The sequence below is a fragment of the Astyanax mexicanus genome, chromosome 25 (assembly GCF_023375975.1).
Source record: "Astyanax mexicanus isolate ESR-SI-001 chromosome 25, AstMex3_surface, whole genome shotgun sequence".
Lineage (NCBI taxonomy): Eukaryota > Metazoa > Chordata > Actinopteri > Characiformes > Acestrorhamphidae > Astyanax > Astyanax mexicanus.
Genome location: NC_064432.1, coordinates 19,477,249 through 19,504,340, shown reverse-complemented (window position 1 = coordinate 19,504,340; position 27,092 = coordinate 19,477,249). Strand labels below are relative to the sequence as shown.

The 27,092-nt window shown below is 37.4% G+C and overlaps 1 protein-coding gene across 35 annotated transcripts in view; it reads right to left on the bottom strand.

Annotated features, from left to right (window-relative positions):
• The window catches only part of LOC103034479 (protein tyrosine phosphatase receptor type D), a 535,243-nt gene that overhangs the window by 32,655 nt on the left and 475,496 nt on the right, over positions 1-27,092 (bottom strand). For 18 of the 35 annotated variants that reach the window (XM_022681944.2, XM_022681947.2, XM_022681953.2 and 15 more), the window contains 5 exons: positions 25,445-25,456; positions 19,816-19,928; positions 14,410-14,451; positions 13,680-13,777; positions 6,047-6,170 (listed from right to left, as the gene is read on the bottom strand). In XM_022681944.2, coding sequence (XP_022537665.1) covers positions 6,047-6,170; positions 13,680-13,777; positions 14,410-14,451; positions 19,816-19,928; positions 25,445-25,456 — 389 coding nt within the window. The remainder of the gene's footprint in view (positions 1-6,046; positions 6,171-13,679; positions 13,778-14,409; positions 14,452-19,815; positions 19,929-25,444; positions 25,457-27,092) is intronic. The other 17 variants (XM_022681983.2, XM_049472529.1, XM_022681981.2 and 14 more) reach the window with 3 other exon arrangements.

The window sequence follows — 27,092 nt, the reverse complement described above, 5'->3', positions numbered from 1 at the left end:
TTAAGGGTTAAATTAAAAATAAAATAAAAAAGTGTGTTATATTTTATAGAATAGTTTCTGCAATAGTCACAAAAATAACACTAGAAAATACAGAGAAACATTGGGGCTGCTACTGTTTTAGATTTGCTACGTTATTAGTTAAAATGAATTGTCAAATATGGACTATGGTTTGGTCTTGTCACTCCTCCCATAGTGATGCTACGATATTCCAGATTATTTCCACATGGTTTGAGGTGAGAGTGAAATTAATGAGGCATGCAGTTAGCATAATGCCAATCAAATCATTTGTTCTTTGTTAGCTAGCTACATTAGCCTTGTAACTAAAGAAAAGAATAATAATAAAAAAAGCTAAATTTAGTCCAATCTCTTCTTTTAAAAGGATGGAGTCTCCAGAGTATTTGTGGCCAGTGTCAGTTCAGTGGTCAGCAGTAATGGAGAAGGAGTTCAATCTGTGAGCTGAAGGTGTCTCTACAGACTCAGATGAAGAGGCAGCACAGCTCAGGCTGTGCTAAACTCAGCTAATCCATCTTCTTCTAGATTCCAACTCCAATCCCATTCACAGCAGAGCGGAGTCTCAACCTGCTGCCAGTCTCAGAGGCAAGAGGACCTCGAAAACATAAAACACAGCACCCTAATCTCTTTAAAGTTTCTGAATCAGTTGTTCTGATTTTGCTATTTATAGGTTTTTGTTTGAGTACAATGAACATTGTTGTTTTATTCTATAAACTACGGACATTTCTCCCAAATTACAAATAAAAATGGTTATTTAGAGCATTTATTTGCAGAAAATGAGAAATGGCTGAAATAACAAAAAAGATGCAGAGCTTTTAGACCTCAAATAATGCAAAGAAAACAAGTTCATATTGATAAAGTTTTAAGAGTTCAGAAATAATCAATATTTGGTGGAATAACCCTGGTTTTTAATCACAGTTTCATGCATCTTGGCATGTTCTCCTCCACCAGTCTTACACACTGCTTTTGGATAACTTTATGCCTTTACTCCTGGCGCAACAGTTCAAGCAGTTCAGCTTGGTTTGATGGCTTGTGATTATATCTTATTCTTACTCGTGGTCTCTTATTTTTATCCAGAGCTGTATATGAACATAAGTATTCAAACTCAAGACTAATTTTTCCTTTCAAAATCAAGAGGACTAAAGAAGAGTTTATCCTTAATCTAAAGCCAAAGAAGGCATTACCGGTAATTATTGTGAGCAGCAGCGTCTGGGTAAAACTGTCCATGCGTACAGACAATTGATTCTGGCAGAAGTTATATTCACATTCATTGCAGGAGGCTCCACACTCATATCACATAGGTCAGAGCAGTGTTCTTTAGCTTCCACGAGGCATGGCAAAAGTCATGGGACATGTCAGTGTATATTATATAAGATATGAGAACCGGTAAGTTTCTCTATGATGAATTAATCTCAGCCAGCATTCAGGCAGGTGGTGTACAAACTATTGGCCGCTGCTGTGCTCAGTTAACACTCAGTTTTTCTCTGAAAAGTTAGCATGAAAAACAGGAATGGAGTGATGGTTTGGGGGCAGGGAGGGAGTGCAGAGAGGTGCAGATGCTTTTTCCCTCTCCTCTCTGATGTGAGGAAATGAAAGCTGTGTGGTCTTTTCCAATCCGCAAGGAAAAGCAGGCTGACAGCTAGTCAATGCTGGCGGACTGGCAGCCTAGAGCTGCGCTAACACATGCTAAAGCAAGATAAAGCTCATCTGTCTGCTCAATGCGTTTCCCGGCGCCCCCGCGCTCCTTCTCCTTCTCTTTTCTCTCTCTCCTCTCACTCCACCTCTCTGCTTCCTATTCATTCTCTCTCTCTCTCTCTCAGGTAAATTATTCAGCAGACTATGAAAACGAGTCAAAACTGGATATTAGCTTTTTCAAGGCAAGTTTTTTTCCCCTCTCCATCCTCCATTCTCTCCTCTCTCCATTCATTCTCCATCGTTTCCTCACTCGCTAGAGCTGTCTGCTGTGGGATGATGGACAGGGGATAAAGACTATTAAGCTTGTTTCGCTCTCACTTTTCATTTTAAAACATTAGAGGCACAAAAGAGTGTCTAGCATAAATTAACAGACTGAGGTTATGAAGGGAGGAACTGAACAGACCTACCAGTCAATTAACATTTCTATCTTAGCTCAAAAAGAAGCTCAAAAAAAAAAAGACCATTTGCCATAACATTAGCTAGTATACCTAATATTTTTGCACTATAAGGTGCACCGTATTATAAGGCGCACTATCAGTGAACGTCTATTTTCTGGTCTATTTTTATACATAAGGCGTATTTTAAGAGACACTATAAGGAACTTCTAATTCAGCAGGTCTCTCTGCTGGGTGGCGGAGGGGTATAGCTAACTAATTTACATAAAGTTAAGCTAAGTAAACAAAACTGTAATTAAAAAAAACTTTCCAACGAGAGCTGGATGTTAATCTACACAGATTTCTCTTCAAAAAACTGTTTATTTGGGTGAGTAAAGCGCTTCTGTTTATTTACAGTAAGCTTAGATTTACGCATTTCACCAGCAACAGTGTTGGGCACGTTACTTTGAAAATGTAATTAATTATAGTTACTTCTCCAAAAAGTAGAGTTTCTAACTGAGTTACTCCACTATTGCGTTAAAGAGCTAAACTTGTGATCTATATTAACCAGCTGTCTTAGGTTTATGAGTGTAGGGTATGTTTAGGATATTTTTTTTAACATGTTACATGTTGTGAGTATATCCCAAAATATCAGTAAAAAATCTTAAATGTCTATATTTTCAATCTGTTTGTTTTTTGTATGACTGTAAATGCGTTTTTATTATTTTCAACACTCTATATGTTATGTATCAGTTCAAGCTACTGTTAGATTTCTTCTCGAGGTTGGGAGCAGCCAGATGTCAATAATCTATCTTTTTTTTTTTTTGGGTGGAATCCAGCAGTGAGCTGAACTGCAAATCTGAAAGAGCAAACGGCAGACTTCACATCCACTGACCTTTACACTGGAGCAGATCAGAGACTTTATATTTCCCCACCTCTCCTTCTGAGAAGCTCCTTTTGATACAAGAAATCATTTTTTCCTTATGATACAAGAAATATTGAAAACTAAGCTTTTTATTTTTAGTGTTAACACACTAAGCACTGTGCTAAACATTTCTCATCTGAGTTGAGTGAGAAATGAGTGAGCCCATTAACTCTCTCTCTCTCTCTCTGCTTTTCTGTCCCCAACACTGTGTGTAGTGTATTTTACTTCTTTTTTAATCGATATTGTCTATAATACTAAGACTAATTGTTGCAGGTTTGGTTAAATGCACTGTTTAATTTGACCCAGTGTAACACTGTGCTCTAAAAATTCAAATATAACCTTTTTTTTTACTGTTTATAGTCTATCACCTAATTTAAGTTATTTTGGCTCATTTTTTTATGACCACTCCTTGCGTCCAACCATGTGTCCCAATTGTGTACTACACAGATATACTATATCGTATATACAAACCAGATGTATACTGTAATTATGTATAACATGCTAGGGCTGCAACAACAAATAGATTTAAAACGATTAATAAAATAATTGCTTACTAATTTAATAATCAAGTAGTTCTAGAGGTCTGCATAATTATAGCTATATAAGTACAGTTGCTACTTTCTAAAGTGGGGCAGTAAACCAACCAATGCCGTTCCTAAAGCCTGCTAGAGTAGTTAAACAAGATGTGTCTCACGTTTAGTAAATTTATATCTCACTTATGTTAGGCAAACAGGTTAGCCTTGGCAGAGTTCTGAATCCAAGATGGCTGCTTTGCATGAATCAGTAGTAAAGCAGTAGCATTCAGCAAACAGGTTTTTTGGAATTGAACAAGTGTAAACTTATCTGAACTCTGACGCCGTCATTTCAAATATTACAAAACTGTGAGTTCAGACAGCCAATCTAAATGCAATGCAGCATTAGTACACAAAGCTCTTTTTTAATCATTTACACTTTAATCTATTTTACAACCTTTATTCTCAGAATCTAGTTGATATTAGTGAATAGTGCACAACTGAGACACACTCATAGTCTCACCAATGCCACAAAAAGTTATAAAATCTGGAGACCCATGAAGGCAATAACATGCCAATTCTCAGCAAAGTTACGCTAGCTGCATTAGCCTCGTAGCTCCAGAGCAAAACAATAAAATAAAACTTTATACACTGTGTGTGTGTTAACTGACTGACTACTGACTTCGGGACAGGTAGGAGGGCATGTTAATTTAAATTAGATTTCTTCCTCATCCAACACTTTAAACACCCCCAGGCAGTCTATTTTATTTCTGGTTCTGCTCCAACTCGCACCAACACCTGAGCCAGGTAATCAGCATGATTCAGTCCTTGATTACCAGTTTAAGAGTCTGAAAGGCAGAAAAAGAACAAAAATGTGGACTGGCAGGGGGCCATCAAGGGTTTCACAAGCAGCGAGACTTCTTTCTACTTCTGTAGAATGTTTGATTTTCCTCAGGTTGCACCACTACACGGCTTTCCTTCTTTCCCCTTTCATTTAGTTTTCACCCTCCGCCACTAAATCACAAACAGCAGTGGGCCAGCTGACGTCACAGCGTTAGCTCTCCAGCGGACAGGCTTTCGAATCAAAGCAAACAAAAGCAGAAGCACAGGCTAAAGTCCCAGCTCCAGATGCTTGCGTGCTATGCTACGCTTCCACAAACATGTCTATTCTGCCAGAGGGAACTCAATCAGAAGGCTTTGTGAATACACATGCCTGCCCTGCTATTGGGGACTTGAGTAGGAAGTCCCTGATGCCACTGCGAGTGACGTCGCTACATCTCTAGCACTGCAACAAAAGCGGCTAAGTGGGAGTTCAGACTATAAATGATTTAGCTTTTATATAGTCCACCACAGTGCCACGTCATGTGTTTGTTGTAAAAAAGGAGATTAGATGGCTTGACTGTTTTTTTTTTCCAGAGTGAAGCAAAGCTGAATCACTAAATGTAAAAAGCAAGCACTGTCAATTTCAAACAGATCTAACATCCAATTAGTATGTTTATATAATGAAATTTCAATGAAAGTAATGGAAGAAAATGGAAAATTGTCAGGCTGCACAATACAGACACTGATTAATCACTCCAATAACATGTCAAAACAGCAGGAAGCAATTCATGCTCACTGTCACATTGTACTGTCATACACCACACATAGAGAAATTAATCAGATCATATTTAATGGAAGAATACAAGGATGGTTCCTGATATATGAGCACTTTTAGATTCTATACACTGGTATGTAAATATACAGCTCTGGAGACCACTTCAGTTTCTGAATCAGTTTATCTGATTTTGCTATTTATAGGTATATGTTTAAGTAAAATGAACATTGTTGTTTTACATTTTACATTTTCTACAAACAACATTTCTCCCAAATTTCAAATAAAAGTATTGTCATTTAGAGTATTTATTTTAGAAAATGAGAAATGGCTGAAATAACAAAAAAGAAGCAGAGCTTTCAGACCTCAAATAATGCAAAAAAACAAGTTCATATTCATAAAGTTTTAGGAGTTTATAAATCAATATTTGGTGGAATAACCCTGGTTTTTAATCACAGTTTAATGCATCTTGACATGTTCTCCTCCACCAGTCTTACACACTGCTTTTGGATAACTTTATGCCTTTACTCCTGGTGCAAAAATTCAAGCAGTTCAGTTTGGTGGTTTGATGTCTTGTGATCATCCATCTTCCTCTTGATTTTATTCCAGAGGTTTTCAATTTGGTAAAATCAAAGACACTTATCATGCTTATTTGGTCTCTTATATGTATATGTATATGTATATGTATATGATTAATTATTTAAATCAATATTTCATAAATTCAAAATAAACAAAGTAAAAATACTCACACCAAATGTTTGGACACCCTGCTTAGTCACTTCTTAGTAGCAGTAAAAGTGGGAAGCATGCATCTGATAAAAACCTGTATATAATTGATAAACCTGATTGGTTTGGATATCTCGGAAACTGTGAGTCTAATTAGCGGGGAAATCAGACAAAAAAATAAAAATAAGGTTAAAAGTATTTGACTCACCATCAATAGCAGACAGCAGCACTCGTGAGTGGTCGTAAGCGATGACGTTGGCATATCGGTTCTTGGCTTTGTTCACTTCCAGGTTGGAGTGTTCCCATGTAAACTGCTGGCCTGGATCAATAGACTGAAACAGAGAAAGTGAAAAACTAATATTAATCAATGCTAATCATTACTAAAAGAAACATTTCCAACCTGATTTCCATTTGGATAGTATAGTCAGATTACCATGGACTAGAATTTGTTGCATTTCCCTGTGTCTGGTGGAGTTAAATAACAAATAAAAGTGGAAAAGTGCCGCTTAAGTAGATTTTTTCTCCCCTATGGTTGCTAAGCTGTTGCTATGTGGGTGCTATGGTGTGCCTATGTGGATGTTTTGGTATACCATGTGGATGCTAGGTTGGTTGACAAAGTAAGCAAAAATAACAGCATATATAATAAATGTTAACTCAAACTCGTAAAAGGGAAGCCAATGGGCAGTTCCTATTTTATTATTATTATTATTATTATTATTATTATTATTATTATTATTTAACATGTGGGCCTACATTGTGCACAAAAGTTACATATGAATAATAAAGCTGTAACATTCCAGATTTAATTCATGTGGAAGTTGGAAATGATAATATTTTGGTAAAAATTATGCTGATGTATTATATCTTATTAAGATTTAACCTCAATAAACACATTTAAATCAAATCAATTCCTTCTTTTTTTTTCCAAAGCTGTCACTGGGTTCACTCACACTCCCATTGCTCAGTTCCATCAAATATTTATTTTTCACACAAGCCCCACTTTTAGAAGCTTGACTTGGATACTACTCGTGCCACTGCGGCCAATTATATCTATGACGGCACTCTTTGGAGATTCGTAGAATGAAACTCTAGTCTTCATTTGCCTGTAGGACCATTTCAGAGTTATTTTTGACCGTTCTGTCTCCGTCTAAATGGAAAGATGGCATGATAGGCATCCTGTGTAACTGACAAGTGGCCTTAAAAATAGTAGCCCAGAGCGACTGCCACACAGGCTTACTGTAATGGTAATTCCGAGGGGGGAAAAGGAGGGGTAAAGCACGGGTGTAGGCATCAGTATGGAGAGAACGCTGGTGCTGTTGGTTCTGAGAGGGTCTGTGTATGTGTGTATGTACAGTTACAGACATTTATTAGGAATTTCCCATCCCAAAATATCCTCAGTGGCCTCCATTCCATCATCTAAGGCCTCAGACATCCACTGGAACATGTGATTTTCATTTGGCGGACTGGAATATATGTACGACATCCAGTCCCGGTCAAGTTTAGACTGACCTGATCGTATTTTTACTGCTATCCAAACTATCTTTCATTTATTTGGTTCCTCAAGTTAGTTAATGGAAGTAGCAGAATGAATAGGAATAGTAAAGTGTATAGAGCTAAGATTTCTGCTTAGATTCAAACAATGTTACAATTAAAAAATAATAGTACAGGTTGATAATTATACAGCTAATATACTCCCAGCCACATACAAAACAAACCAGTGACTTTATAAATGAGGAGAATGGTCAATGATTAAAATATATCAAACAGATTTATTGTATTGCTTAAAATTGCAAAGCAAACCCTTAATCAATATGGCAATGTGGAGATATGTGGAGAGCTAAAAATATCTCAAAATAAGAATCATATTTAAGAGATTTCAAGCTGCCACTGCTTACTTTTTCCAATGCTGAAAGAAATGTAAAATTAATATTAATATATTTTTTAATTAAATGACAGAAACACTAATATTAAAGAAACATTACACACATTTATCTTTGCTGCTATAATATGCATTACATGTACTGTTATGTCAGGTTTTGATATACTGTAGGCCCAACGCTCACAATATAATAAAATATATCACCCATGGAGTGCAGCACCGTGAGAATTAGGGATGAATGTGAGTGAGCGTGTGTGTAAAGTGTGTAAAAAACGAGCTTCTGAGCAGCGCGTGACCTCACAGCCGGCCACGGCTGCCGTTTGCAATTTTTCTCCATTTATTTTAATAATGAAATTATTCAGTCTCCTCAGTGTCTTTTGGAAAATGAAAAGACGATACGCATCTGCCTGCTAGCGAACTCTCCGGGTTGACAAATTTCAAATTACAGTTTTCAGAGGACCATAGAATGAATGAAAATTGGTCACATAAGCGGGGGAGAAAAGTAATGTGTTCATGGCATGAATAGATTCTGAAAAGGGAAGCACTGCACGGCTGCGCTCGCTTTAAACCCCCGTGCCTTTGTGCACTGGAGTGCCCTTTTATACTTCAAGAAGTCAGAACAAGCTAGACGATGATGAATCACGTTCATAAACAGGCCCATAACACAGACAGAGAGCAGGAAGCTGTTTAGGCCTACTGTTATTCACACCACGTGCTGGAAAATCACCAGCGTTACTGCTGCACACATTATAATGTGATTGTTATTCACAAATCAGCCATTGGATTAAAACCACCGCTGCATACCAGTTTAAACAGCATAACACTCTAGAAGACCTGCCTGATGTTTAGGAGATGTTCTGACCCAGTCATCAACTCATCATAAGCTGCCTTTGTTAACGTGGTTCAAGCTTGTGATGTAACACTAACCATTTTCCTCCATTTACCGTCATGAAAGACTGTTCACTTGCTGCCTAATATATAATACTTGCACCCAGAAGGAAGTGTCAGATAGCAGTTTGAGATTCCAGGATTAGCAGGAACCAGAAACAGAAACTGCTGTGTATCGGCCATTCCTGCTGGTTTCCTATTTAGCAGCGCTCTGATAGCAAACACTACTATGCTATATGCTGTACGGTGCTAAAACACTCTAGAAATCGAACTAAAACTATAGAAAAGTTCTGCATATTGGCTCTTTAAGAATGACATTCTATATTCTATATATATGAGGTGTTAATGTGGTGTTAATGGAAGCCCAAAAAGACCAAATAAAACCAGAATAACTGTACAATGTTTTACAACATAAAAAAAAAAGTCTGTCATATAAATATTACAGGACACACCACATATACAGCAAACGGAGTGAATCGAAGTGAGAAACTGGTGATTCTTTCCTTCCTGCAGGAATATCTCTAATTTAACTGCAAATTACCTCGACTCTGCCATATAATACCCCTCACAATGTGCAAATGCAGCCCGGCATTGGTGAGAAAGAGGAGAAAAAAAGCGTAATTCACAGCGGTGGCATTTTTCTATCAGTGTAGGTCACATTGCTGAGCCACGGCGCATTATAAGAGAGAACAAATCTTCAGCTAAGCCACGGCATTTTATCCAAATATGTTGAAACAGTGGGTCGCAACATTGCTCATAATGAAAAGCAGCCTCATTTCATTGTGCTCCCAAAATGACTTTCCGAGCTGCTGTATTAAAAAAAAAAAAAAAAAAAAAGAGGGGGGGAGGGGGGAATTACAATTGGACGTACTTAAGCTTCAATAATGGCAGGCCAGCTTGGCACGGAGCCAACGGCTGACCTCATATTCTGGAGGCAGCGGAGGCACACACACTCACAAAGAGAGGGTAAGCCGCAGTGCCATAATGAGCACATCACACACACACACACACACACACACACACACTCAAATACAAACACACACTGCAGCGCCAAGATTCTCACACACTGTACAAATATGCTGACGCACACTAAAGAAACTAATGCATGAGATGTACTGTCTGTATTGCAGGTGTGTGCAATATATACAGTATAAATGATATTCACAAGGACAATTCTAGCCAGACGCCACTGGTCACGATCATTACCACCCACTGCACTCACTCTTCACTCTGGGTTGTAATTAATGACTTCTATGACATATTTCCAGTACACACGTGACAGTGTGGATCAAGGAACAGACAGGTGGATGACGGGACAACTGGGCTGGTTCCATCCAGCACAAACTATCAGGTAAAATAAACATTGTTTTTTTTTTATTCTATAAACTACAGACATTTCTCACAAATTCTAAATATTTTTTTTGTTATTTGCATCATTTAATTGCAGACAATGAGAAATGGTTGAGTTCAGAAATACATATTTAGTGGAACAACCCTGGATTTTAATCACAGTTTTCATGCATCTTGGCATGTTCTCCTCCACCAGGCTTACACACACCCACACACGGCAATGCTGCTATACGAGCACATACACACAAACATTTACTGTGACACTCCCAGCAAATGACTCTGAAAAGAACCATAAAGTCTGGCTCTGCTCGCCAGCCTTGGCCGGCACACACACTGCATTCTCCAGCACTCCATCTATCAGCCTAACCCTGAGGCTTTTCACACACTTCATACACCTCCAGCAGCGGAGGAAAAATGAAAAGAAAAGAAAGCTGATAAATAGAATTTCATCTTCGCCCTACAACACCCCCAGCCAATCACAGACCGTGTTTCCATCACCCAGCTCATATGACATCATGTGCTGAACATGCCTTTACGACATTGCTTTTATTACATCACAGGCCTGAATTCCTTTGGTTATATCACAAGCTTCAGCTGATTCCCATCTCATCACAGGCTTAATTTGTTTTAATGACATCGCAGGCTTTACTTGGTGTGGTGACATTATGAACTTGAACTGTTTTAATGGCACCATAAAATGAATTGCCTTTTTTTTGTATACATCGCTGGCTTAAATTGTTTTTATGACATTATAAACTGATCTGCTTTTATGACCTCATAAACTTATATTGCGATTATAACATCATATGTTTTTAATGTAAAAAATAGTAATGTTATGAACTTGAACTATTTTACATCCTAAGCTTGAAGTATAGTTTTATGACATTATGAACCTAATCTGCTTTTATGACCTCATAAACTCATATTGCGATTATGACATCACATGCTTTAATTATAAAAATAGTAATATGTGTAGGCTTTAATGTTAAAAACAGTAATTATATGTAATGTTCTGAACTAAAACTACTTTCATGACATCATACACTTTATATCACAAGCTTGAATTATTGTTTTATAACATCATGAACCTGAACTGCTTTTATGACCTCATAACCTCATACTGCGATTATAACATCACATGCTTTAATTATAAAAAGTCAGGATGTGTAACGTTATGAACTTGAACTATTTTTTATGACATCATACACTTTAAATCATTAGCTTGAGTTATTGTTTTATGACATCATGAACCTGTTGAACTGTTGCTTACCTTTTATGAGGTCACAGGCTTGATTTTTATGCCATTACATGAACTGCTTTCTGACCTCATAAACCTAAACTGCTTTTATGACATCATAAACTTGAACTTCTTGAACTTAAATTTTATCACTTTCATCACACTAATGACAATGTTAACCTGACTTACTTTTATGACTTAAATATAGGCTTGAATGGGTTTTATGACATCACAAGCTTGATTTTTTCATGGCATTACCTATACATTTTTATGACATAATGAACTTAATTTACTTTTAGGACATTACAGGCTGTTTTATATTTATCATAATATGAAAGAAAACTGCTTTTATGACTAACTTGAATTGCATTAATGACAGGTTTAAATAATATATGGCATTAAACTGCATTTATGATGTAATAGACTTAAATCACATTTATGATATTATAAATTTAAGTCGCTGTAGTTATGTAAATATTGCATGCTTAAAATTCTTATGTGACATAACAGGTTTTATGACATGAGAGTTTACATAGGATACTTTTGTGTCACAGTCTCCAATCTCACATCACAGGGTTGCCCTGGACTGATTTTAGAAAACCATAAACATTAATTTATTTTATGACATCACAGGGTTGACCTGTACTGATTTTAGAACATCCTAAACTTGAATTTATTTTATGACATCACAGGGTTGACCTGTACTGATTTTAGAACATCCTAAACTTGAATTTATTTTATGACATCACAGGCTCCTCTTGCTTCTGCAGGGAAATTCTGACGGCAGTGAAGACACGGTGTCTTTTCCACCCACCGATAACAAGATTAGCAGCCCGTGTCCTATCTGACCTTTCCAACTCCGCCACATTCTGCACCACCGCTGTTTACAGATATGACCAGGAAATGGCTTTAAATCTGACAACGTGATTGAACAAATGTTTCATTTTCTCTCCGGCACGGGCTAGCAGGAGCATCCTGATGCTGCACGGATGATATGAAAGAAATAAGAACGTGATTTGTTTGTGATTGGTGTGTGTTGTTGGCACCACGTGAGTGGAATAAGTGTAGCACTATTTCCCTGCCTGGATTACAAACACCAAGAAATCACGAGCACTGAAGGCCAAGGTCAGAGATTAACACATATTAGACTGTAATATCTGCCTGTTCACCATCACTCACATGACTCACAGACTGACTGAATACTCTCTATAGTTACTGTTACACTGTTACATTTACAGTGTAATAACATTTTATAATCAATGGAGCACTAGAAAAATCACAATCAATTTTTCTACATTGAAAATCAATTTCTGTCTTTGATTTCAATATGAATTTATTTTATCTATTTGTTTTATATAGCTTATTTAAGCAGCTCAATACATAGTTTGTTAAATGAAACAACCACCTCACATCACAAAATTTGAATTATGGCATGGTTATCTATTTGTTATCAAATATCAGCCTTTAATTCAGTTTGAAAAACAGTTAGCATAGCCAGTTATCGTATAGGCTAATCCAACATTTTTTGCTTCATAATAAAAGCCAGAGGGCAGACTACTTTTTATTTGGACTTTACCAAGTAAACTTTTAATCAAAATATGGCTAAATATCTAAATTCTGTTAATATTTGTAAATAATTTTTAATCATTTTAATCAGGTCTTAGAGTGCAGTTTGAGTAGACTAGAATCTCCTGAAAATAACCTCTGGTAAATGTGACCGTTTTCTAATAAAATATTTTTTTTGAGGAATAAAGGTGCAGCTATAAAATAAAATAAAATAAAAGTTACTGATTGATGTTTAATACAGTGAGCTTTTAAATGCATACCAGTTATTCACTCATCCATTAACTGAATTGTACAATTTATAATATTTTAATGTTGACAGAATACAGAATTATGTAATTATTAAGCGCTATTAAAAACCTAAAATGTAAAATATAATGAAATAAGATAAAAACTGAAATCAGACAAAAATGTAAATGGAATTTGACAAAAATATAATTTCATAGAGTTTAAAGAAACAGTGTGAAATTTTAGCCCCATACAGTGATATGAGGAAAATGATTCTATTAAAGTGGCCAGTGAGTGAAGGAACAGGGTAATTTTTTTATTTTTTTGTCCAATAAGAGGAAAAACAAGGGGTTTCTAATAAAATGGCCAGCAGGTAGAATCACAAGTTCTGCTAGGAGATTTAATAGGGCCCTAACAAACACTCTGTAATTGTAGACCTATCCAGTGATAACATGTTATGAAAAAAGTTTCCAATAAAGTGGCCAGTGAGTGAAAATATGGTGATGGTTTTTAATTTAAGCAAAAGATAAAAGGTAGGGGCTTCTAACAAATTGTCCAGTCAGTGAGTGAAAGTACAAAATAATTTTGTCCAATAATGTCCAATAAGGGGCTTGTAAGTTAAAGTGCCAGGTAGGTTATGGGGTTTCTAATAAAGTGGCCAGTGAGTGTACAATAACTCTTATAACAGTTCAGTACCTCATATTCCTGCGAGAACTTCAGGTTGTCGTTAGCTTTGAGTCTCTCCAAATGGTCAGCTAGGTCCATGATGGGGATGGGTGGGTGGCTGGCCATACCTGCAGCAAGGAAACAGAGCAGAAGGGCTTTAGCATTCTCAGCAGACCTCACCACCAACACAGCAGTGATTCATTAGTGAGAAGCATGTGGTTCGTAAGGGAATGGAAGAGGTGAGTGCTGTTAGGCCAGAGAAATCACTCAAAGCGGTGGCATGCTTTCAGGAGATGGAGACGGAAGAAGCCAATGAGAACCAATCGAGCGCAACTTCTCCAAAAAACTGCGCATTCCTGGTGCGAGAGAAGAATGTTAATTCGCACACAAGCGTCGATCAGCCGGTTAACATGACAAAAACGTAAAGAAACGAAAAGTAACAGAATGAACAACATATACTAAACCAAAATGAACACAAATAATCAACTGAAACAAACAGACAAAACAAAAAAACAGAGCATTGACGTTAGGGCCTGGATGTTGTAGCCTAGCGAAACAGCGAATGACATGGGTCTTAAAAAAAACAAACAAATGCCATTTACAAAACCCCAACAATGTTCTCCTTGCGATGCCATGAAGTGAAGCGTTGGTGAATTAGCCTGAATTATTAAATGGGGGGAGGAAAAAAAGGAGAGCACAGGAAAAGGAAGAAAATAACCAGAAAAAGGAAATGGCGAATGTATAAACGAGACCAACTAACTTGACAGATGGAGGTTACTGGGGTAACCGGAGGCTCCAGGACCTGCGGAGTAAAACGAGGGGGGGAGAGGGGGGGAGGAGGGGGGGTCCGGCGTAAATAAAATGTCGCTGAAGTTAAAGCAAATGTGGTGAAATACACCTGAAATCAAATCAAGCTCCACAAACAACACAAGTCCCGTACGGTAATGAGACACTGAACCTACTCCTCTACACGCAGACTGGTTAGTAATACGACACAGACTGTTACATGCTAGGAGCTGACAAACACCGTCGTGCAAAAACACAAGAGAGAAACACATAGGCAGAGCACCACTGATCACGCATAAAAAAATAAATAAATGATTAAATAAATAAAAATAAAAAAGGTTTAGAGTACGACAAGCAAGAAAAAGTTAGCCAACTGAGAGCAAGTTAACACATTTCAGAACAGTCTGGATGAGGATGAGAGAGTGTTTAAGAATGCTAAGAAACAATCACAGCAGCCACAAGCAATCCTGTACATTTATATCAATTATATATTATTTTGTACTTGTATTTCAGTTAAAGGGTGAAATTGTGTTAAACTGCACGTCCTAAACTTTCAAACTTTTCAGTATACCACATTAATGTGTGTATATCCACCTGATTTTCCATGATGACAAGGTGGATTAAAACAGTGAATCCGTTGAATCCATTAAAACGCCCACCCACACGTATGCTCTCAATATTCTATAGAGGAGGAGAAACCAACACCTTAACCCAGAGTGGCTCAGTAAAGCACATCTGATTTACTTGTGCTTCATAATCAAGATTCCCCATCGTTATATGTCTATATATATATATATATATATCCAGGAAGTGTAGTTAATCATGCAGCAATTGTCTAGACAGTACAGTGTACCCAACCATTTAGCTGTATAGCTCTGTTTAGTACACATAATAGCTGGGCTATAATCTCTGTACAGTTCTTTAAGAACCAGAAAAGAGAAAAACTCATTAAATCACACCCGCCCAAACAAATCAGACCAGACCAGATGTAAAACTGTCCTTAAACTAACTGATATTTTTTTTTTACATTTTATTCAAGAAATTAAAAAACATTATGAAATATTTATTTAAAATTATGTATTTACTTTAATAATGCTTTATCTATTTATTATTATTTTTTATTATTTTTATTTTGTATCCTATACATTTTCAGTTCGGCCTACAGCTTTAGATCAAAACATGGTATGTGACCAAGAAGACACTTAAAGGCTCATTTTTTGAAAATGCTTTTTGAACTTTTCCTGAAAAGATTTGTAGGTTCGCAACAAAATTGGGGATGAAAATGAAAGGGGGAGAGTCAGTAGTGCTGCAGGAGAGATGGGGAGAGGACGAGAGGAAAGTGTGTCCAAATGTATGACGAGAGAGGTGTCAACGGGAGAAAGAGTGTGGAAGGTAGGCCCTAATAAACGGTTTGAGAGAAAAAGAGAACGAGCAAGAGGAAAAGAGAGCGGGAAAGAGAGAGGATGGGTGTCTGGACGGTTCTTTTATCGAGGCGGCTGACAGAAGTAGGCATTAGCTAATGGAAAAAGCGAAGGAGAGGCGGAAGAGTGCACCCATTCACCGCCACTCAAGATCCATTTCCAGCCGCGGCGACAATGAAACTGCCACTCGCACCGCCACGCTAACGCGCTAACGTCGAGCACCCTTAAGATGAAAATGTGAGATGGAGGAGGGCGCCATCAAGAGTTTTGGAGGGGAGGGGTGAGAGGGAAGTGGCAGACTAATGTAGCGGCCCTCGACAGAAAGCTCTCAGCAGAGGAGAAAAAGACATAAAGAAGGAGCGTAGGATAGCGAGAGTTTCTCTCAGAGAGTCGTTTTGGTTAGCGTGCAGCAAAATGCAGACTCGTTATGAGTTATGGGGATGGATGTTTTAGCCTTAGGCAAAAAGCAAATGTTCACAGTCTTCCTCTGAACCTTACATGCATCTGAAATGTTTATGCCTTCAGTTTTTTACTGGCGCTAAGAGGCTAATGTAGCTAGTGAGCAATAGATAGAAAGAGTTTAACACACAAATTAGCAGGATGCTAACTGCAAAAAAAAAAAGAAAAACTGGCCTCTCTGATCCAAACAACTTTGTTGTGAAGTTGTACAGTGATCCATTAAACTTGCTTATGTTTAAGTACATTAGCGAACATTAGCAGAATTGTTTGTCTATGTTTCTAAGTAACTCAGCATAGTTTAAGCTGAGTGGAAGCTTATAATTGGTAGGATATAAGCTGCATTACTGCAGTTGCTGAATCCATTGCAAACACTGATGTATGAATGCAAACACAGCTTCTCTAGCCCTTTTAAGATAAGTTTCCAATATAAAAAAGAATCAGCACCATCATTGCTAGAGAGGTATAAAGCCGCTAAGCATTGAGTCTCATATAAAGAAGTGGAATGAACTTTCTGTATTCTCTGTAAAGATGATGCTTCTACTTTTTAATCATACAACATCCTGATGTCACTAACAGACTTGTAGCTAAATGCAATCATAGACTCACTTTAACGCGTCCAAATTTTGCTCCAAACAAGAGCAGAACCAAGGGAAGAATTTAGGGTAGAATTAACAATAGCCAAAATATTGCAGAACACATGATATTAAACACATCCAGGCTTATCGCAAGAACAAAAACTGCTGATACAGAACATTTATACGTGTCTGTGTGACTTAAGTGGCCGAGTGGCTCTCGCCTTGTCTGCTGAGGTCAAGGGGGAATAGCTATGTTCACAGCTTGTCAACTTCAACATTGCACTCTTGCTCGTCCTGTCCCCCTCCAAACCTCACTCTCTCCATTTCATTCCAGCGCTTACTGGAGCTGAGCCAGATTAATCTAGGAATTCACTTCGCAAGTTTTTGGTGGATAAGTTCACATTTGACCCTGCAAACATCAGCTAATTGCAGTGTACGCTTGTCATCAGAAGTCATATGTCTAGAAGGACTTGTGTCATGATATGGATTGCAATTCAGTAAAATGCCAGATCACCTTTGGCCAGCTCAGTGTTACATTTATATTTTAACAGTTCGGCAGCAGGACAATGCTCATCCACATACTGCTGCCTTCTCAAGAGCTTGTCTTGAAGGTACAGATTCATGGCAACCCACCTGATCTATCTTAGATTGAAAATGTTCGGGCTGCTATTCGGGAACCTCTACAGCTCTATACTGAGATGTCTGAAATGCTGCGCTACACATGCATTACACACTCCTTCTGTATGTGCAGCACAATATATTTTGCCCTTAACTGTCTAAATGTTCCTGGTAACGATGTAATCTTTTTATTTTTTTTCTAACTGTGGCTGATGTAGCATTGCCGAGTAGCCTCACCGCATGCTCGGAGGAAAGCGCAGAGACTTAGTTTAGATACATCAGCTCACAGATGCTTAGGAGTAATGAGGGGAAAAAGAACGCCATCTACCCACCCAGAGAGAGCAAGGCCAACAGTGCTCTTTCACGGCTGCGGCAGCTGATGGCAAGCTGCATGACTGGGATTCAAACCAGCAATCTTCCAATCACAGTGGCAGCGCTTTAGACTGCTGGACCACTCAGCGCCGTAACCTTGCCTGTAATCTTGACTGAATAACATTGCAAGCCAACTGATGAGTATACTATATTATATACTATACATTTTTTAAACAATTTCCATAGCTTCCAGCATCCACTACTGACACCAGCTACTATTTTTGTTTAGACAGGCACGTGTGTTCTACAGCAGTTTGACCTGTTCTTGGGTCAGCGGCACTGTTTCCTTTCCTCTATCAGCCTCTCGCCGGAGACACTCTGACCTTTTTTTATTTACTGCGACTCAGCCGTCCTGTCCAGTCCATCAAGTGACTCCATTCATCTGTTAGAGTTTCTACAGCAGCTGTGGCCGAGCACACACCTTGAGAACTGTTGGCGTAGCACTCCAGCTAACACTTCCATTATACACACACCTTGGTGTCCACACCGCTAATGGCCTAGCCCTTTCCCGGGGGAGCACGTAATGCGGACTATCAACGGGAGAGGTTTTGACCTCTATACACCCAACTATGTGCTTAGAACCTTTAGTGACATGGTTCCTGTCTGCAGTCTGAGAAGAATGCCAACCATGGCAATAAAAAAACCTAAAGAGCCATGTTTGAAACATGCTGGGTGTATACACAATGAAGGGTTATTACTAGAAGCATTATGTTATTTAGAGGTTCTTTGCCAAATACTGTACAGCTCTTCTATGACCTAACCCTACATTCCCAATGCAGCGACAAAATACACAAACATCCCAAAAGTCTTAAGTCAATCGATCCATCGCTTGAATTTTTACATGGACAATTCTAGCCAGATAATGCCAGTCATGATCATTAGCACCCACTGTGCTGTCCAATATCAGGCCTCGCTGACTAGTGTTTAACCTTACTCACAAGATAACACCTCACAACCTATACAGGTATGGGCATTCCCAATCCGGCTTTAAACTATCAATATATATTTTGTCACACAAAAAAAAAAACAATCATTTTTGAACCTCTTTTAGGCAGATTTGTTTTTAAAAGTGTACATACTAAAACGTCTAGTGTTCATCAGGAGAATCTGAGTGAAACTTTGAATCACTCGATATTTTTCACATAATTTCAGTTCACATGTTCCAACGAGTAGAAATATTCAAAATGCTCCAAACGCCCACTCTGTATATCTCTAAACTGCTGGGAAATGAGTGTAACTGATGCTTTAAGGAAGCCAAACTGAAATCCAATACTAAAAATCAGTTAAGCATTTTTGACACTTTGTTTGACAGCTCTCAGGCAAAAAAGCAGACACTCCTGGCTGTGTCTACATGCCATCCATATTCCAACCAGATTGTGGTTAAAAGGCAAGTGTGGACAGGTGTGGACAGAATGAGATCCGATTGGGTTCATGTTCCCGGATCATCTCCGAGGTGTAAATCAATCCCACAGTGACTTGCTTCGACAACCACTAATCATTCTTAAGGTACACAATATGTATCATATGACCAAATATTTGTTGGAACCCCTTCTAATGAATGCATTTAGCTCATACAACTGTAAGCTGTAAGTCTACTATTGCTGACGTCGAGGGAATACACACACACACACACACAACTTGTGTCATTTCTGTAGAGAAGTATTGGCAATAGAATAGAAACCTCTGGAGCAGCAGATAATGCCAAATATTGGCAACCTGATAAACATTATCTATGTAAAACACACATTTGTGTCTATAACATAGCAATATTGCTCAGTAAGTTACTGGAAGTGACAAAGTGGCTAAATTTTGGTATTAAACAAGGGAATACGTTATGCTGATTGGCGAGAACTCTAAATCTTTAGGTGATACTTTAGATGACAGTGATGTTGATGATAAAGATAAGAATGACTGAAAGCATTTCTATGTTCTTACCAGGAGTTTGGAAGTTGAGCCTTCGCAGCTCCACTGGATCAGTGGGATGATGGGAAGGCATCTCTTTGTTGTTGGGCAGACTGCCTTTCCTTGCCTCGGACTCGGCTCGTTTCCTAAAACAACCCAGAAAAAGGCAACAAGGTTTTCTGATGGTTCATTTTCTAGATGTTCTCACATGTTTTCTAGATCAGAAAATCAAGATTTAGACTCTAGATCTAAATCACACCCTATTAGTCGAGGCCTGTTTGGTGTCTGAAGTTTGCAAGCTGCGTCTTGTTTGCAAGTAATGGATGGTGTTAGCATAGTGCTAACTGCAGGGCTAAATCACAGAAACCTTTTGTTATCCATGTCCAGAACTGGTGTCAACATCTTAAGGCTTGGAGGCATCTGGAATGCACCGCCTTCATTTCACAGGATTAGCAGCTTAGCATGCTAAATTGCGAAATGGAGAATACTAACTAAATTTGAAAATGAGAAAAAATGCATATTCTGTTTTTTTGTACAAAGAAGCAAGACTACACCCCTGGAATTGCAAAAAGTCTGGCAAAAAAATACAGTTTACATCTAGTTAAAATATAATCTAGTATAAAAGCTAGCAGGTCCTCCATAGACTAAGATAAAGTCTCCATTATTTTCTGTACTGGAAATGTAAAGACCCCAGATCATGTTGATCATCAGATCTCTACATCATTAAGATGTATCCCAAATATGGCCACTGTTCCGGTCTGTAAGCATTCATTGCTTAACTGTTTCCATAAGGAACCGCTATCCTCTGAATCATTTGGCTTTGCGATGTAAAAGAGGCCTATAGACAGCATGAAAGCTTAATTTTACCAAAAATGTTTAAGCAATGCCATATTAGAACCACATTTTGGTTCCATAGAAAAAAAACATGTTTAAAAAATACTTTAGATAAGGTTATATGTGCAGTATCAGTCACATTTTTAAAAAACCTTGTCTCATTTAATGTTTTTTTTAACATGGCCATTTAATATCGAAGACATTAAAGCTATACCTGAATATATGTTGAATTATATTGTACCAAAACAAAATATATAGTATACTTTAGAATATTCTTATTATCCACATTTATCTTTGAGGACAGATCTGAACACTCTTGTTTTTGTTTTTTATCTCAGTGTCTTCATGAGGAAGAGTCACCTGGAATAGTTTTCTCAGCATCTTAAAGGAGTTCCTAAAGGTGCTGAACAATAGTTGCTGCTTTCCCTCCAGCTCATCACAAATCACCTCAAATAATCATCTCATTTGATCAGGTTAAGGTCATGGGAATGTGGTGGACAAACCCTTCTTTTTATTGTTTACTACATAATTACATATTTGACCCTTTAATATTAATCTACAATGTAGAAAATAAAGTAAATAAAGAAAAACATTGAATAAGAAGGTGTGTCCAAATTTTTACTTGTATTGTACGTCTCAAATACGATTCCATATGGAATCAAAAGTGGTTCCAGTGGACAAAAGTGGTAAAGAATCCTTTAAAGCACCTTCATTTTGTAGAGTCTACTTTTATAAAGAAGTAAACTTCACACACCAAACATGCCATGGCTTACTGACTACACGGATTTTGCACTTAAGTCTCATTATAACCTGAACACTCCTGAAATCCAGCCATGTCAGGTAGTGTGCAGAATTTTTAAGCAATAGAAAACTGCAGAAAACCATAAAACCAGAGCGAAACTGAGAAAACATGATCATGCCTCACGGAAAATGTATTTTAGCTCATTTTTGGATAAGTTGTCACAGGCTGGCGCCCGCAGAACGCTTCTGCCTTCAGATCTTTTCCAGATACCATCCGTGACGAGGCCTCACAACGACAGCGTATTGTTTTGAGATCAATTCATTCAATTCATTCCTCCACAATCAGCTCTGCAGAGAGCCGGTGAGTAATAGTGTAGAACTGGAGCTGAATGCACAGACAGTAGCGGAGCTAAGCGTTCTATTCTTTAAAGAACGTGATCATACAGATCCTGCTTTCTTTAATAATTCTGTGATGATAAGACGATGTTCTGTGGCCATATGGCAGGATTTACTTATTAATCCACACAGCAGAACAGCATTAGCGTCTGATGAGTCTCTCCGAATCATTACTTATGCCTTAAGCTCTGCTGCTTATTTCTGTAGATATCGACTATCCAACCAAATCTAATCAGAGAATTTCCTACATAATCTTATTCTAATTAAACAACGTTTTAAAGAGACATTCAGATCACAACCTCTACTCATAGATTTATGATTTGAAATGGTCTAAGCTGGTCTTAGGTTGGATAAACTGGTCTTCCAGGTGAAAATAAGCTTGGACATACTGGTTATCTAGAACGGTCATGTTTTGGTTGTAAAGATCAGCTAAACCATTAAACTCAAACAAACACATAGTCTATGTTGGTGAAGAGATGAGTCTCTTTTTTTTATACTTGTCCTCAAATGTAGTCCAGTCATGTTTGGTGTTTAATATTTGGTTGTTTAGCTCTGTACTGGCTACCAAAAGTCACACTAACCTTCATTTTGACATTATTTGAGTTTATTTGAGAGTATTTTCTATGAGCAAATTTTTTATGGTTTTAAATTTATTAGACCTTAATTTGATATGTTTATTTGGGAAATTAGTAGAAATTACCGCTTGTTGTTAATTTATCTGAAAACTTTTCTGTATGGTAATTTTATTAGAAATTCATTGACGCTATTATTTTATTAGATTTTTGTTAGAAAACTTTTATGAATGTTACTTTTATTAAAACTTTTTTTTTTTTTTGAAATTCTAGATTTTATGTCATTAGAACTTCACTGTATGTATCACTTTTTTAATTCATTTGGGTTTTAAATTTTATTATAAATATTGACTGATTTATAATGTTTTTAGGAAGTCTTACTGGATGTTAATTTTCATTAACAATTACATGCATTACATATTTAATGCAAATTTCTTTTTGGATTTAATTTAAATACAATCTAACATTTAATCTATATAGTACTTTTAGTAATAATTCATTCTGGGTGAAGATTTCAGAATAAAATCCTTATGGATACACAGTACATTTTATTAGAAATTCATTTTGGATATTAACTTATTACAGCATCATTCCTAATACTAATTTTGTTTGTTATTATCCTTTAAATTTCTTAATTACTGCATCGTTCATCATTGTGACATACATACAACATACATACATTCTATACATTTTACAGCTTCACAATTTAGCTTACTGAATCATACTGAAACAAATTGCATTCTAGAACTTTTATGAGACATCATATGAGAACCATGAATTACACATATCTGCAAACCGATTGCTTTACATAAAGAGTCATTCCAAAACGCTGAGCAGTAGTGTGAGCAGTAGTGTGAGCAGTGGTGTGAGCAGTAGTGTGTGTGACAAATGGCTTTCAGAAAGTCCACATGTATTGGATTGATGTAATTCAGGTATGAGATGCAATGTGTGGCATGCATACAGAGACAAAGCAACATTCCCTACAGAATATAAACACTCACAGTGTGATCTCCAGTGATACTTATCAGCACAGAACTGTATCACTGACTTCAGTCATTCTGTAACTCCTGATAGATGTAAGCTATGTACAGTGAGTCCAAGAAGTATTTGATCCCTTGCTGATTTTCTTTGTTTGCCCACTAATAAAGACACTATCCTTCTGCACTTTTAATGGTAGATATATTCTAACATGGAGAGACAGAATATCAAGACAAAAATCCAGAATATAATTTTAAAGAATATATTTTAATTAATTTGTATTTCAATGAGGAAAATAAGTATTTGATCCCTCTTGCCAAACACACTCAATACTTAGTGGCAAAGCCTTTGTTTGCAAGCACAGCGGTGAGACGTTTGTTGTAGTTAACCACAAGTTTAGCACACACACCAGGGGGAATTTTGGCCCACTCTTCTTTGCAGATCCTCTCTAAATCATGAAGGTTGGTGGGCTGTCGCTTGGCAACTCTGACCTTCAGCTCCCTCCATAGATTTTCGATCGGATTGAGGTCTGGCGACTGGCTGGGCCACTCCATGACCTTAATGTGATTTTTCTTGAGCCAATCCTTTGTTGCCTTTGCTGTATGTTTAGGGTCGTTATCATGTTGGAAGACCCAACCACGGCCCATTTTCAGATCCCTGGCAGAGGGGAGGAGGTTGTCCCTCAGGATTGTGCGGTACATGGCTCCATCCATCTTCCCAGTGATGCGGTGAAGTAGCCCTGTACCCTTGGCAGAGAAACACCCCCAAAACATTATGCTTCCACCTCCATGCTTGACGGTGGGCACAGTGTTCTTGGGGTCATAGGCAGCATTTTTCTTCCTCCACACATGGCGGGTGGAGTTGAGGCCAAAAAGTTCAATTTTGGTCTCGTCTGACCACAAAACCTTCTCCCAATAACTTGGTTCATCTTTCAAATGATCATTGGCATACTTGAGGCGCGCCTCCACATGTGCTCTCTTCAGCAGGGGTACCTTTCGGGCACTGCAGGATGTGAATCCATTGTTGCGCAAAGTGTTGCCAATTATTTCCTTGCAAACTGTGGTCCCAGCTGCCTTCAGGTCATTTGCTAAGTCCTGCCGAGTGGTTGCAGGACGATTTCTGACCGTTCTCAGCATCATTGCCACCCCACGAGGCGAAATCTTCTTTGGAGCACCGGGCCGAGGTCTGTTGATTGTCATGTTATACTCTTTAAACTTTCTGATAATTGCACCAATAGTTGTTACTTTCACATCCAACACCTTACTAATCTTTTTGTAGCCCATTCCAGCTTTGTGAAGGTCAACAATTCTGACTCTGAGGTCCTGTGACAGCTCTTTGGTTTTACCCATGTTGGAGACTTGAAATCTGTGTGATCTGTCTGATTCTGTGGACAGGTGTTTTTCACACAAGTGATTAGTGAGAACAGGTGGCTTCAGGTCAGGTAACAAGTTGATTGGGAGTGTCTAACTGGTCTGTAAAAGCCAGAACTGCTAATGAATACTAAGGGATCAAATACTTATTTCACTCCATGAAATACAAATCAATTAATATATATTCCTTAGATTTATTTTCTGGATTTTCTTTTTAATATTCTGTCTCTCCATGTAAGAATACATCTACCATTAAAAGTATAGAATGATCATGTCTTTATTAGTGGGCCAACGAAGAAAATCAGCAAGGGATCAAATACTTCTTGGACTCACTGTATGTCTTACCCAGCCATATGTGATGTAATGCAATGTTTAATTTTGACTTTGACTTTACCTACTTGATACTATTTATACATTAATGAAGGGCTTGTTTAGAATTTGTTTTCTGTTCTAACACACCTAATTAAAGGTCTGGACTTTCTGCTTATTTCAGTGTTAAAATTGACATATTTACAAATTGTGGCAAAAATGATAAATTAATATAAAAAAAAAAAACAGAAAAACTAGTTAGAATCCATATGTAATTATGATACGATTTAGTTCAAATCCGATATCATAACTCTAACTAGATCTAAGGGTTAATGATCAGTTTAATCAGGTGTGTTAGTGCAGGAAAAGCAATGCTAGTATGTATGAAGTATTCAAATTTAAATCACTTTCTCATTTTTCCATTATAACCTTTTCCAACTGTCTGCTCCCTCTCCGTCTTACCTGTCTGGTTTGCTGCTCCACAGAAAGCACAGGGAAAAGACAGAAAGTGAGGGTTAGATTAGGAATAGCAGGCGTCATTAAGATAAAACTGAATTTATTCAGCGGCGCTGCTGTTCACGCTACGCTGGACAATTTCCCCTTTTTTCCCTGCCTTTGGTTGGAAGCTGAAGTTCTGCTACTCTGTCCTTTCAAAGCTTCCTTTATTTCCTCTCTGACAGCAAAAGTCGACACTAAAATAGAAATCATTTGTTGCGTTTGTCAGACGCGTTCTGCTTCCTATTGCTAGTGACGCATCGCTCAATTATGCTATCAAAACTAGCAGTTTGTATTTTTGAACACTGCTATTTCTTGGCAGGTGGATCCACTGGGAGCTCCTTTGTATTCATGAGGAAGGGTGCCTGCAGAATCGTGTGAATGCACTGATGCCTTCTTTTTTCGCTACTTTTTATAAAGGAAGAAATGAGAAAAATCTAATCTGTGGAAAGATCTATTCTCTACAACTCTAGAAAGTTTTTTTATGAGGAAAATATCTTTAAAGCTTATACATCTTCTTAAGATTTTAAACACAATTAATTAAATAAATGCAGAAGTTAAGAAAGATCAGATTGGTTATTTCCAGATTGGTTATTTTTAGGGTTCATATCAGTGTGTCGTTAATTGTTGTACCCCAGAATTAGAAAACTGAATACTCCTTAGCATAGCTGAATTATTCATACATGGAAATGACAATGTGTCATTCCAAATCAAGCCAATTTCAAACCCCAAACTCACTACTTACAGCTACGAGGCTAAATATCACAGCTTTTTTTAGAGTGTAACAACTATTGCAGTGCTTAAAAGGCTTAAATATAAACTTGTAAACTTCTAAACATTTTTGTGCCGATATTTTGTACATATTTCACGATTTACAAAAGAAGTTCCCATCCACTTCATAGCCAAATACACATAACCTGTTTGCCATATAAAATGAACAGTAATTTAATATCAATAGATATCACAACAAAAAAAGATGTTTTGATTACAGTGAAATGATTTAACATATTTCTGATATTTTAATGCATAATATATACATTATCTGTCACTAACAGATGTTCATTATTAAACTGGCAAAGTTATTTTTTTTATTTTTTAGTTATATCATAATTATATTGTGTCAACTAAAATAAAGATATATACTGTGATACAAACTTTGTTCATACTGTCCAGCTTTATTTGTACTTGATGAAGAATTGAGAAAACAGTGTCAGTACACGTAGATTCAAAATTCATATTTAACCTCTCTGAAATAACCTGAACCATCATCTGAAAACAATGGCTGCCTTTTATATTGACAATTTCTTGATGAATCAACAGAATAGTCCAATATTACTTATTTTATTGAGGCCCTAATTATTTAATCTTTTAGGTGTTAGTTTTGTTATGACAATGACATCTGACGATTCCATTTAAACTACATAACCATAATCAATATTATTTTAGTTAAAATAACTGCCTAGATAGATCTACCTATATCTAATTATAATATAAGTAAGTAGGTTAAAAGATTTGTTACAGAGGATTTAGGACACACCCATTTATAGACAAGAGCTGGGTGTGGGAGATGGGAAGATGGACCCTTAAGCACTGTCGTACACACACTCCCAAAATC